Source organism: Emys orbicularis, chromosome 1 (genome assembly GCF_028017835.1).
Source record: "Emys orbicularis isolate rEmyOrb1 chromosome 1, rEmyOrb1.hap1, whole genome shotgun sequence".
Lineage (NCBI taxonomy): Eukaryota > Metazoa > Chordata > Testudines > Emydidae > Emys > Emys orbicularis.
This window is the reverse complement of record NC_088683.1, coordinates 370,604,635-370,619,296: the sequence shown is the minus strand read 5'-3', so window position 1 is coordinate 370,619,296 and position 14,662 is coordinate 370,604,635. Positions and strand designations below refer to the sequence as shown.

General features: G+C 46.1%; 1 protein-coding gene across 1 annotated transcript; it reads right to left on the bottom strand.

The window, feature by feature from the left end:
* Positions 1-13,432: 13,432 nt before the first annotated feature.
* On the bottom strand, positions 13,433-14,431 carry LOC135883779 (olfactory receptor 52E4-like). The gene has a single exon (XM_065411027.1). The coding sequence runs from the start codon at positions 14,429-14,431 to the stop codon at positions 13,433-13,435; it is 999 nt and encodes a 332-aa protein (XP_065267099.1).
* Between the last annotated feature and the right edge of the window lie 231 nt (positions 14,432-14,662).

Sequence of the window (14,662 nt, the reverse complement as noted above, 5' to 3'; positions counted from 1 at the left end):
CCGCAGGGGTGAGTCTGGACCTCTACAGAGTGCCACATGTCTATTATTTTAATAACATTGCATTCAACACCCTTCCCTGAAGAGGACAGGTACAGTGTTTGGCAGTCAGGGATCAGAGCCATGATCTTCACATGACTGTCTAAGTAAACACCCCTCAACCATTACTGGGGGTTTGGGGCATCCCCTTCAGCCCTGGTATGATGACCCCTCACTGTCTGCATTTGCAAAACGCAAGCTATAAATAATATGTCAGAACTGATTCAGAACAATATTTAAATTAGTTGGTCAGCACCAGTGATCCAGGATACCAAGCTCTGGACTGGTTCCCCAGTAAGAAACAGTATCAGAGGGGTAGCCGTGTTAGTCTAGCCAAGCCCATGGAATCATGTTTAGCAGCATTGCAAACTTCTTCAAATGTCAAAATTAAGGAATCCCAACCAACCAGTAATGTAATTTGCTTAATTCTTATATTCTTTTCCCTCAAATGAGTCTCATGTCTTAAAAGCATGCCCAGTGGCCATGTGGTTACTAATTTTTTCCTAATGAGTATTTTAGAAGTGGCAAGATGGTGTGGCACCATGTCAAGATCACACCACGTTTACTCACTCATCAATGATTCACTCTGGCTCTCCACGTGACATTCTGCTGCAAGGTCATTATAACCAGTCAGTCTGTGCTCCATGCCGGAACTTTATACATGTGATATTTACTTTTACATGCACTCATATTTACCGACAGTAGGTTCAATATTGATCGTACATGCAGGTTTTGCTAGTTCTTCATCAGATTCACCTCTGCTTAAAGGGGACCTGCTCCCAGGATCCTCTGCAGCCATCCAGCCATGTTTAAGTCATGGCAGGTTATACTCACATCATTCATCCAGTATAGCCACACCAAATTGGCACCATTCCAACAGTAGCAAAGATGAACTTGCCAACCTTGTGAAATGATTGGAGACCTCTGCAAAATATGTCATGGAATCAGTGCAGAGAAAACCAAGCTGATGACAAACAAATGTGACAGGATCAGCTCATATATCACTGTCAGTGGACAAGAGCTGGAGACAGTGAAACAGTTCAAGTGTTTGGGAGCAATCATCACTGATGAAGGATTAAAGGCAGAAATTCTGGCAAGAACTACGCAAACAACAGCAGCAGTGGCAAAGCTAAAGCCAATTTGGAGGAACAAGAACATCTCCCTGGAATCCAAATTGAAACAGCTGCATGCACTGGTCATCTCCATTTTTCTGTTTGTGTGCAAGACATGGACCCTTACGACAGAACTTGAACGAAAAATACATAAAATCCTGGGCACCTCCTTCAACCATGTCACTAATGAAGAGGTCTGCAACGACATTACCAAGTGCTCTGGGTCATATTAAGACCTCCTCATGACCATGAAGAAGTGCAAGCTGAAGTGGTACAGCCATGTAACAAGATCATCTGGACTATCCAAGATCATCCTGCAAGGGACAGTACAGGGCAAGAGAAAAAGAGGTAGACAGAAGAAGTGATGGATTGACAACATAAAATAGTTGACAGGAATGGACCTTGAGGAGATTCAAGCACTGACACACGGTCATCAGGGATGGAGACAATTGGTTGATTGCTCATCAGTGATGATGCCACAACGACCAATGCTGTTATGGGAGTGATGGTGATGAGGATGGTAAGTTTGCCAAACTTCAAGATTTCCCATGCTGAGTATGAGACAGTTCCCTGTCTTTTAACCAATTTTCAATCTGTGAAAGGATCTTCCCTCTTATCCCATGCTGAGTATCTGCTTCAGGCTGAATTGTTTTCGGAAAGTTTCAGGCATACCAATTCAGCTGACTTCTCTAACGAAGCTAGGAGCAAATCTGTCTTGACCAACTTGAAAATGTCTTATAATTATTCCAGTGACGAGCCCTAGCACCTCCATGCTTTCCAGCAGATAAAAGTCAAGTAAGACCCCCCCCCCCCAAACAACCAGAGCCCTAAAGTGCAAGAGGAAGAAGTAACAGTGTCTGTGTATTAACATACAGCTGGCTCCTGAGGTCTTTACACAGTTCATACTCCAAGGGGACTTTTGCCTCAGTGTGGCTGGAGCAAACTATTGGCCACTGAAATATAGCCATCTTGGGACGGAGGCCATCAGCCAGAGGGCATAGAAAAGTGGCACATTGTGGCTCATAATACTGGAGGAAACTCATCCCCTGTGGCAAGGGCCCTAAGGTGTTTAATGGCTGTGTAGAGTTGACAGGACCACAGACCTATTATCTATCCCATCATGTGAATATTGCACTGGGTCTGTCAGGCAGGTGAGCTGCTCAGCAAGAGATGGGTACCTGTGAATTTTGAGAAGTGTCTTAAAATAAATAAGATATCCTCTCTCCTAGAACTGGAAGGGACCTTGAAAGGTCACTGAGTCCAGCCCCCTGCCTTCACTAGCAGGACCAAGTACTGATTTTTGCCCCAGATCCCTAAGTGGCCCCCTCAAGTATTGAACTCACAACCCTGGGTTTAGCAGGCCAATGCTCAAACCACTGAGCTATCCCTCCCCCCTTGGGAATCCCCCTCATTTTTATGACTGAAGTTAGAAATATGAAGTATAAACTTGTAAGGAACTGGGAGGGGGTCAAAATGAAACAAAGGACTCCCACTTTTGGCTAAATCTGTATACGGATATGAAGCAGGACAAAGGAGGCTGCTGGCCATCAGTCGTGAGGAAATCCCTGCTTACCACCCAGGATGTCTGCTGGAACTAACAAAGACTGAACCGGGGGAAGGATTGGGCCCAGACTAAGAATGAGTCTAGTCTGTGAAGGAAGCTTATTGGAACATCTTTCAGGGTGAGATATTACATGTAACCAGTTCCATAGTATATTATGCTTAGCCTTGCATGTTTGTTTTATTTTGCTCAGTAACTTACTTTGTTACTCTGCTATCTCTTATGATCACTTAAATCATAAGAACATAAGAATGGCCATACTCGGTCAGACCAAAGGTCCATCCAGCCAAGTGACCAGTGCCAGGTGTCCCAGAGGGAGTGAACTTAACAGGTAATGATTAAGTGATCCCTCTCCTGCCATCCATCTCCACCCTCTGACAGAGGCTAGGGACACCATTCCATACCCGTCCTGGCTAATAGCCATTAATGGACTTAAACTCCATGAATTTATCTAGTTCTCTTTTAAACCCCGTTATAGTCCTAGCCTTCACAACCTCCTCAGGCAAGGAGTTCCACAGGTTGACTGCGCTGTGTGAAGAAGAACTTCCTTTTATTTGATTTAAACTAGCTGCCCATCAATTTCATTTGGTGGCCCCTAGTTCATATATTATGGGAACAAGTAAATAATTTTTCCTTATTCGCTTTCTCCACACTACTCATGATTTTATATATCTCTATCATATCCCCCTTAGTCTCCTCTTTTCCAAGCTGAAAAGTCCATTCCTCTTTAATCTCTCCTCATATGAGACCTGTTCCAAACGCCTAATCATTTTAGTTGCCCTTCTCTGAACCTTTTCCAATGCCAGTATATCTTTTTTGAGATGAGGAGACCACATCTGTACGCAGTATTCAAGATGTGGGCGTACCATGGATTTATTATAAGGGTAATGAAATATTCTCCGTCTTATTCGCTATCCCTTTTTTAATGATTCCTAACATCCTGTTTGCTTTTTTGATTGTTGCTGCACACTGTGTGGATGTCTTCAGAGAACTATCCACAATGACTCCAAGATCTCTTTCCTGATTACTTGTAGCTAAATTTGCCCCCATCATATTGTATGTATAGTTGGCGTTATTTTTTCCAATGTGCATTACTTTACATTTATCCACATTAAATTTCATTTGCCATTTTGTTGCCCAATCACTTAGTTTTGTGAGATCTTTTTGAAGTTCTTCACTGTCTTCTTTGGTCTTAGCTATCTTGAGGAGTTTAGTATAATCTGCAAACTTTGCCACCTCACTTTTTACCCCTTTCTCCAGATCATTTATGAATAAATTGAATAGGATTGGTCCTAGGATTGACCCTTGGGGAACATCACTAGTTACTCCTCTCCATTCTGAAAATGTACCATTTATTCCTACCCCTTGTTCCCTGTCTTTTAACCAATTTTCAATCTGTGAAAGGATCTTCCCTCTTATCCCATGACAACTTAATTTACGTAAGAGCCTTTGGTGAGGGAACTTGTCAAAGGATTTCTAGAAATCTAAGTACACTATGTCCACTGGATCCCCCTTGTCCACATGTTTGTTGACCCCTTCAAAGAACTCTAATAGATTAGTAAGACATGATTTCCCTTTACAGAAACCATGTTGACTTTTCCCCAACAATTTATGTTCTTCTATATGTCTCACAATTTTATTCTTTACTATTGATTAAACTTTTACACAATGACTTCTAAATCCTTTTTAGGGTCCCTGTGTTCCATGATACAGTGCCTTAGTCTGTGGGTTTGGCCTGCATTCCTTCTTCCATAAGGATAACTTTGCATTTAACTGTATTAAAATATTTTGCTCAGCTCACAAAACACTCCACATCAATTGGTATGCCTGCCCTGGCCTCATCATTGTAAACTCTCTGCCAATCTTTGGGTCGTCTGCAAATGTTATCTACAGTGATATTTTATTTGCTTCCAGATCATTGATGAAAATATTGAATATCATCAGACCTAGAACTGATCCCTGCAGAACCCAACTGGAAACTGCCCCATTCACTGACAATGGCCCTTTGCCAGCTGCTTTTAGTTAACAAATTTTTAGTTCATCTTAAGTATGATATAGTACAGTGTTGAGATTTTTATCTGAATATTTTCTCCTACTAATTGAAATGCATCAGAGAAATTGAAGTCTACTGCATCTGAACTGTTCCCTTGATCAACCAAACGTGTACACTTATTAAAGGAGGAAATTGGGTTTATGTGACAAGAACTGTTTTACATTAACCATGTTGTTGATTGGCATTAATTATATACCTAGACTATTTTTTAAATGAATGTCATACCAGTGTTCCATTGTTTCCTAAACTTGTCTAATCTTTTTTTAAACTTGCCCTTTATTTTTTTTAAAGTCGACGTATAACACAGAACTACCCTATATTTGCCTTTTTCTTTTTCTTTTTTTTGGGGGGGGGGGGGCTGCCCGCTGCCCGATTGCGTACTTCTAGTTCTGAATGAGATGTGTGGTTTATTGGTCATTTTGTAACTCTGCTGTTTGTAACTCTATGGTTCCATTATAGATGCTGTTTAATATCCTCCTTTACTGCTAATGAACTGGAAAGTATTTCATCACCTTGTGTTATATGAGTGCCTCATACTGCTTCTTTCCCAGTGCAGAACAAAAATATGTATCAAAGAAATCTATCTTTATTGCAATATTAGCAAGATGCTTTTCTCCCTCTAGGAATTGGCTTAAACCTTTTCTAGGATTTCTTTTGTTCTTAAAAAACTTAATAACCTCCTATTCTGATCCTTAGTCCTGCCAAGCATGGAGTTTTCCCTTATGTCTTTAATGTTCCCTATCAATTTTTATAGCAAGCCATACAAATTGGAAGTTATCTGTATTCCCTTTCCTCCCTCCATTTGTAATATATTCCTTTCCCCCCACTAATAGCTGACTTCCCTCTGCCACTGAACAGGGTTTCTAGTCAAAGATGTTCTCCCACATTGACGGTGGAATTGTAGCTTTTTAGCAATCTAATAAACTATTCTCAAAGATTGTCCAAGTTTCATTCCCATTTTGCTGTCTACATTTTTCTTCCCAGTCATTTTTCCTGATAATTTCCCTAAAATTTGGGAAATTAGCCTGTTTTAAGCACTGTCTATAGATATTACTGGTAGGGAACTGTTCTCTGTCTGACTATTTAAATATAATCAATTCATTTCCCCCCCTCCTGTATCATATGTCCCCTTGTTTGTCTCTTCCCTAAACTAAACAATCCCAGACTTTTCAGTCTGTCTGCTCATGGCAGTCTCCAACATTTTCACAGCCTGTCTTGGAAATCCCCTTTATAACTGCTATATTCTTACAGTAGTGTCTGGATGACCAAAACTGAGTGCATCTCATTTCTTAGGCATCCAATATTTTCTTTTTTTGCTCACTGCTGCGGATGAGCAGGAGTTTCCGTGGAGCTGCCATCAATGATGCTCGGGTCTTTTCCCTGAGGTGTGTTCAGGTTGGGATGTTTCCTCTGGCATAGGCGTCGACTCAGTGGGTACTCCGGGGCTGGAGCACCCACGGGGAAAAATTAGTGGGTGCTCTGCACCCACCGGCAGCCAAGCTCCCCGCTGTTTGGCAGCGTAGCAAGCTCCAGGAGGGAGGAGGGAGGAGTGGGAACGTGGTGCATTCAGGGGAGGAGGCGGGGAAGAGGAGGGATCGGGCGGGGATTTAGGAAAGGAGTCCCCAACAAGAACGCTGCCAAAACCAACACAGCTGATGGGGGCAGTTGCTGGGCTGAGCTTTGAATATCCTCACTCCATATCTTGTGCTTCTTATGGAGCAGCTTTTGGAGACCACGAACATGGAAAACATAACCCCAGAATTCCTTCACTTTCCTCAGCTTCCCATATCGCTCCCATCCATGGGAGGTGGGGTACCCATTGTTCTATAGATCTACAGCTGTGTAGCAAGCCTGCTGCCATGCCATTCCTTCAAAGGCTGCAGAAGGGAACAGGGGTGCAGTTCCTGCTATACAAGCACCCACATCATTCGAGAAGCCTCCAGGCCTGCCTATGAATCTGCCACCTGCCCACCCATCCCTCCAAACAGGTGTGTGGTTTTCTGTCAGATGCTGACGGATGTTTGGCTGCATGTGAGTGTTCTTCCTGTATGGCATCCCAGCTCTGCGCAGGTAGCTGGCACAACAGACCTCACGTGAACTACCCAATAAGACCACAAGACCTGTTAAGGTGTGAAGGCACCTGGCCAGGTTTATTGTTGAAAAAGCCTGGTACTAATATCCCGCAGACTCTACCTGGCCACTAATACATATATGCTCATGACAATGGACACAGCTCAGTCAGTGGTGGGACTTTCCACTGCCCCCTAGGCTGGACAAAGACACTCCCTCTGAGATACATATTTTTACACCACTACAAACAAGTTACGTGTCACTCCTGACATATCTAGATACCACTCTCAGACATATTAGGGTACCAACATCAATGTATTCAGGGGCCTCCCATTACCTTGTACATGTTGGTTCGATGAAAATATCTCTATTAATCATGTTGTCTGACTTTGTCCTTAAGATGGGTGAGCATGTTCCTGATCTCTTTGGGGAATGTGCTTGGTATCAAAGTATGCAGGTACCACCTTTCTGAAATATCAGCAAAGCTTGACGACTACTTTAGTTCAGGCCTCAGGCCTCACATCAGGCCTCTGATACAAGGTCTTATGTTTCGGTCCCTCTTCCTACTAAAGTGTTCATACTGAACTGGTTGCAGTTTGCAGCTGAAGGTTGCTTGATGATAATGGCCAGTGTCATAACTATAAAGGGAAGGGTAACAACCCTCCTGTGTACAATACTATAGAATCCCTCCTGGCCAGAGACACCCAAATCCTTTTGCCTGTAAAGGGTTAAGAAGCTCAGGTAACCTGGCTGACACCTGACCCAAAGGACCAATAAGGGGACAAGATACTTTCAAGTCTTGGTGGGGGGAAGGCTATTGTTTGTGCTCTTTGTTTTTGGGTGTGTTCGCTCTTGGGACTAAGAGGGACTGGACATCAATCCATGCTCTCCAAATCTTTCTGAACAAGTCTCTCATATTTCAAACTTGTAACAGCCAGGCAAGGTGTGTTAGTTTTATCTTTGTTTTCTCAACTTGTAAATGTACTTTGCTAGAGAGAGGTTTATCCCTGTGTTGCTGTAACTTTGAAACTAAGGCTAGAGGGGTTCCTCTGGGCTCTTTGAATCTGATTACCCAGTAAAGTAATTTTCCATCCTGATTTTACAGAGATGATTTTTACCTTTTCTTTAATTAAAAATTTTCTTTTAAGAACCTGATTGATTTTTCCTTGTTTTTAGATCCAAGGGGGTTGGATCTGTGTTCACCAGAACTAATTGGTGAGGGTATACTCTCAAGCCTACCCAGGAAAAGGGGTGTAAGGAATTGGGGGGGGGAAGGAATTAGTCTCAAAATCTGGCCAGGAAAGGAGGGGTTAGAGAATTGGGAAATATTTGGGGAAAGGCAGAGTTCCTAGTGGCTCTCCCCTAAGATTTGGAACACGCTTGGTGGTGGCAGCTGACTGTTAACCTAAGCTGGTAAATAAGCTTACGGGGCTTTCATGCAGGTCCCCACATCTGTACTCTGATGTTCAGAGTGGGGAAGGAACCCTGACAGCAAGGGACTTCATTTTACTTGGATTAATTATCTGATTATTGTGCACTGCTTCTTGCCCAGCCAGATCAGCTCTTAGCTGGAGCGATTCACAGTGCTACATCTACAATTGCCACTGAAGTCGATTGAAAAAACAGCCCCTTGAGCATTTATAACTGGCACCTAGGTTGGGATGCACATTACAAGTGGCAGAAAGAGGGAGGTGTTTGTGGGAGGGTGAGAGATGGACACAAATGCATGGAGAGAGCGAGAGCAAAATGAGATGAAACTTACTTGAACAGGGACTCCCTGCCTCTGCCATTCTGGGGAGCACTTTCCAAAAGAGAGAGAAATCCTCTCCCCAACCCCTGCCATTGCTGCCTGGTTCCGGAAATATTTCCTTCAGGGAAATCCAGCTGGATCAGTCCAGGAACCAGAGCACTCTGTGAAACACCATGGTCAGAGGAGCCATATTTGGGTGAACAGAATATCTTGTGGACACTTTTTCACCCAACCCCACTCCTCTCCCACTCACAGTCCTCTAGCATTCATGTAGCAGCTCCAGATTTACTGTCCCAGCCCTGCTCAAGCACTTGTGGCCGGGCACCAACCAGGCAGTTGTGTCTGGGTCCCACGCCCTGGACCCATGTGCTTTTCAGTTGCAGCCATGCTCAGGCCCTGCCTCTGGGTCCAGTGTTGGGTGCAGCTTCCATTCTAGTGTCTCCCTCTGTGAGCAGAGACCTGATTACGAAGCAGCAAGTCCCTGAGACTGGTTTTGGCTTGACTCCCCCAGACTCTCCAAGTGCTTCAGCACACGTTCCCAGCGCTTCCCCTTGGGCACATTCTGTTTCCAGGTTATCTCTCTTGTGTCACAAGGTCATTAAGGCAAACAGACCCAGGCCTTTCAAAAGGGGTTGATAAAACAATTCCTCTACTTTAGAGAGCATAAGAGATATCCAGATCTATGTAAACGCAATACAACACCTGCACATCATTCCCTGCCTCAGTATACTCACCGCCCTGGAGCATTTTTGGGGATTTGGTAAGAGCCATCTAGAGTGTCCATGTCCTGCAACTCCTGGCTTTTCCTCCAGCTGAGTCTGTCACTCTGCTGCAGCCATACCCCTGAAACCGAATCTGCTATATATGTGCCTCTCTCCTGCCCAGCTTCTTCTGGCTCATCCAGTCTCTGTGTTTTTAAAGGATTAGACCTAAGCCACATCTCTTTTTTCACTCCTCTGGGGAGGTTCCATTCCTTCTATGCCTGCCCCTCTGCTGAGACGCTGGAGAAAACTGGCTTTATCTAGAATGCAGTTACTCCTTTCTTCTGTCCGGGCAAGATCTTGTTAGGGGTGATATTTCCAATGACTAACCTATTTATAGACAGATGCTCCCAGCTTCTGCCATTGGGGCAGGAAGTTTGTTTATGAACAGAGGCAGGGTGATTAGCTTAACAAAGGGCTAGCCATTAAATTAAATTAAGGCTCCTTAGATGATCCTGGAAGCATTGCTACGCACCCCTGTTAAAAGATAGGAAAGAAGGGAAGGAAAACCTGGTGAGGATGGAAAGAGTTAAATAGTGCTGTCCCCCAGGGGTCTATACTGGGACTAGTGTTATTCAACATATATATCAATGATCTAGAAAAAGGAGTAAAGAGTAAGGTGGCAAAATTTGCAGATGATATAAAATTAATCAGGATTGTTAAATCCAAAACAGACTGGGAAGAGCTACAAAGGGAACTCACAAATCTGGCTGACGGGGCAACACAATGGCAGATGAAATTCAGTGTTGATAAATGCAAAGTAATGCACATGGCTGAATATAGTCCCAACTATATATACAAAATGATAGGGTCAAAATTAGCTGTTAACCATCAAGAAAGAGATTTTGGAATCACTGTGGATAGTTCTCTGAAAACATCTGCGCAATGTACAGTGGCAATGAGAAAAACTAACAGAATGTTGGGAATTATAAGGAAATGGATAGATAATAAGAGAGAAAATATCATATTGCTTCTTGTAGCAGGGCCATCACCCCGCTCCGGTTCGGAAGGGGTTAAAAACAGCACTGGGAAAGGGCTGCCAAAGAGAGCCAATCAGGAGCGGGCTTGAGACAGACAATTAGGACCCGGCAAGGCCAGTATAAGAAGGGCTCCTGGGGAAAAGGAAGTGAGTCTTGTTCCAACAGTGGATCAAGAAGGACCTAGCTGCCTGATAGAGACAGGGGTACCTTGGACAGAGCAGTACTGGGAAAGGGCAGTCTGAGCTGGGCATTCACCCACAAACGCTTATGCTCCAATACATCTGTTAGTCTTAAAGGTGCCACAGGACCCTCTGTTACTTTTTACAGATCCAGACTAACACGGCTACCCCTCTGATACTATCTTTTCTTATAAGTTTCTTATTTTCTTATGGGTTTGATTATTTGTTTTATTAATAAGTTTACAGATTTATATTAGAGTATATTTCACCTGTAACACAAGGGACCTGCAGGCCACATCCTGTATGTTGAGCTAAAGCAGTGAGCATATATGAAATGGTGTGGGGAAAAGTGCAGCCAGAACCTCTGTTGAAGTTGTCGAGGAGTTGGAATAGGGGCTGCAACCCTCCACATTCTAGATAGGCGTGCACCAGGGTCTGCCTCATGTCACAATATGGGCAGGCATCTGGAATGTGGGTGAACTGTGCCATGTACATGTCTGTGCTCATGGCTCCATGAGGGAGCCACCAACCGATATCCCCAATGGGCTGTGGGACCATGGTGGAGTAATTTCTGGCCCACCAGGTTTCCTCACCCTTCCAAGGGAGCACTAGGTCCCGTCACTTGGTATCGGGGCAACTGAGGAAGTGAACTGTGTGGAGCATGAGCATATAAAGTTGTTCCCTTGGTGTAATTCAGAAATGAACCAGCTTCAGGGCGTGCAGCCCGCACGGGTTGTGAAAGGAAGGGGTTTGGGGGGACTCATGGTTCAGGAGCCCAATTGAGAATTCCAGAGGTCCTGGGGGGAGGGGTGGGTGGGAAGCACCCTCTTGTAGGACCCGTTCAAGCAAAACCTGAGCAGTAGGCAAGAAGGTGGCCCCCACCTCCTGGAGTATGCGAAGGAGGGTCTGAAGGATGAAGAGCCCGAGTGAGCTCTGAGATGAAAGAGGCCATGATGGCCACTAAATGGTGGGCCAAGAACTGGGCCGGCCGAATGCTGGAGGAGTGGACCCTGGCAAGATAGAAACAAAACACATACATGTCGTCCAACTCGGAGTGGCACAACTGATTGACCTCCACCTGGACATAGGTAAGGGTGGAATTGTCATCCCGCAGCACAGTGGGGGACGGTGTCGTGGACCTATAACGATCCTCTGGCTGGGTCCCTGTTACGACCCTGTGACCCACGGAGATGGGCAAACAAGGAGAAGACCACCGGTGCGGCGACTGTGCCGGTCGTGCCACGCAACCCGTCTCTATCTCTAGAAAGGGAAAAGAAGGTGGAGGGACGAGAGCAGCCCCATAAGCATCAGTGAAGATAGACAAAAAAACACGCCCTGAGGTTTGTCCAAGCACAGGGGAAATGAGACAACCCCAAGGGCGGCAGTAGTATGGAAGATGGAGGGGACAGAAATGCATAGAGCCCTACCAATCTCATGGCCGAGAAAAATGTGTCCTGGACCATGAAATCAGCTGTCCCCCGTGAAATCTGATCTCCTGTGCTGCTGGGAGCATTAGGTGCCTAGCTGCTATTCTGTTGGTTGTGGGGAGCGACGGGATTTGTCCTTCCCCTGCATGGCCGCTCTTGGTGGGGAGATCAGACCCACCTTTAGCAGCAGCACAGAAATGAGGCTGGTACGTGCTCAATTGTCCGGGGCGGCTCTATGTTTTTTGCTGCTCCAAGCACGGCAGTCAGGGGGTCACGCGGATTCGTTAGCGTTTCTGAAGGGGATCTGTCAGACCCGCCGCTGAATTCCCGCCAAAGGCCCGGGACTGGCGAACCCCTCCTGCAAGCATGCCCTCTCAGCGCCCGACAGGCCACGCCCCACGGCTTGCCGCCCCAGGCACACGCTTGCTGCGCTGGTGCCTGGAGCCACCCCTGCCCAGGAGCTGAGCTCAAAGCTTCTGTTCCTTCCCCTCGCCACCCCTTGCAACTCCTGCCACAGAACCAGGCACCGAGCTCTGGGCTTCCTCCTTCAGTGGCTCCGTCCAGGTTGGGGGTTTTCACTCCTCTGGGCTTCTCTCCCCATCTCCCCTGCTCCCACCTCAGCTCCTGCCTCTGCTCTGTGGCTGTGGTTATGGCTCAGGTAGCCTGAGCTGAGGGCTTCTTCTTCCCCGGCTGGACCTTCAGCCTGGGCTCTTCCCCTCCCCCGGCAGCTCGTACTAGGGCTGGAGGCTTGAACTCCTGCCAGCTGAAGCTGAGGCAGCCTGGGCTCGGGCCTTCTGCCCCCTTCTGCTGAGCTGCTCCACATGAATCAGATGAGGGTTGCCATGTTCTGTTCATTCCCTGTGAAGCACCTGGCACTGGGCACTGTCAGAAAACAGGCTACTGGGCTACATGAACTATTGGTTTTACCCAGTATCGTCATTCTGATCTTCTTATTTAGACCTCAGATGTATCTGCCTCCTGCTGTAACCCACTATACCCCACGCCCCTCCCAGAGCCGAGATAGATCCCAGGAGTCCTGACGGGGTCTCTCTTTCCACAGCGTTAGTAATGAAGTAAGAATAAACATTACAATTTTAACACTAACCAGTGCCCCTTAAGTGACTTGCCACAAGATGTGAGCACATATTGGTTTTAGAGATGACTGGGTCGCAGCTGTCAAGGGGAGGGGAAGACAGGAGCAAGTGACAGGGGCAGGGCATTGGGGAGAAGACACACAGCAGGGTCGAGGGTTGACAGAAGAGATGGGGCAAGATTGCAATGTCAGGGATCCAGCTACCAGCAATTAGAAAGGTGGCAACCCAGTGTAGTGTACATAGACTGACTCCCCAGTTCATCACAGTGACACAGCACAGTAAGGACAGGGAAGGGTTTAATGTGTGTCTGTCTGTCCAGTATGTGATTCAGGGAAGAGGCCTGAGCACCATGGACCAGCCAGCTCTGCACAGAGCTCAATCTGAGAGCCAGAACACAAGGAGAAAACATTTATGTCTTTTTATGAGTAAAGAGCTGCAGCAGCCTGCCCCGGATCTGTTTGGTCCTCACCCCGTAAATGATGGGGTGTAGCACGGGGGACACCACCAGGTACAAACTGTCAAAGAGAACGAGGAAGTGCAGTGGCACATTGTGGCCAAACCGGTACGTGAGAGAGGTGCAGAAATCTGGGACGTACAAAGCTGAGATGGCACAAAGATGAGAGATGCAGGTCCCAAAAGTTTTGAGCCGGGCATCCTTTGTGGGGAGGCGGAAGATGGCCCGGAGGATCAGAGTATAGGACACGGCAATAAAAAACACATCCATTCCGGTCACAGAGAAAAGATCAAACAGGCCATAGTAACTACTGATGCGGATGTCAGCACAGGCTAGGTTCACCACAGCTATATGACCACAATAGGAGTGGGTGATGATGTTGGTTCTGCAATATGGCCACCGCCTTGCCAGGAAGGGATAGGGTAATGTGACTATGCCACTGCGCAGCACCACGGCCAGGCCTATCTCGGCCACAACAGAGTTTTTCAAGGTCGTGGAATATCTCAGAGGATTGCAGATGGCCACGTAGCGATCAAAAGCCATGGCCACGAGTATTCCAGATTCCATCGCTGTGAAGGAGTGAACAAAGTACATCTGGGTGAGACAGGCCCTGAAACTGATCTCCCTGGAATTGAACCAGAAGATGCTCAGCATTTTGGGTACAGTGGATGTGGACATGACCAGGTCGGTGACGGCCAGCATGCAGAGGAAATAGAACATGGGCTTGTGGAGGCTTGGCTCCCGCCTCACGATGAACAGGATGGTGAAGTTCCCCAACACGGCTATGGCGTACATAGCACAGAAGGGGATGGAGATCCAGATATGGGCTGCCTCCAGGCCAGGAATGCCCATCAGGATGAAGGTGGAGGGGTTGGTGAAGTCAGTTGTGTTGTAATCTGACATGGTGTAGTGGAGAAGGTGTCCTACTCTGAGGCATAAGGGTGTCTCCTGCATGTACCGTATGTTCCCCTGACTTTCTCTGTGTTTCCAGGGTCTCGGGTGATGGTCGCAGTTGAAATGCCTGAATGGAGAGACAACGTTAATATGAGACACTACATGCACTAATGGAGGCTGTTCTCATGGTAGAAGCAGATCAATCACTCTTTGCACACAGAAAAATGACATTTTCATTATTCAGAGAAAATAACTATGAACAATGACCCTACTAAATCCAATTACTTATTT

Excerpts from the sequence above, each read along its gene's own strand:
- LOC135883779 (XM_065411027.1), bottom strand. The coding sequence starts at position 14,431 with ATGCAGGAGACACCCTTATGCCTCAGAGTAGGACACCTTCTCCACTAC.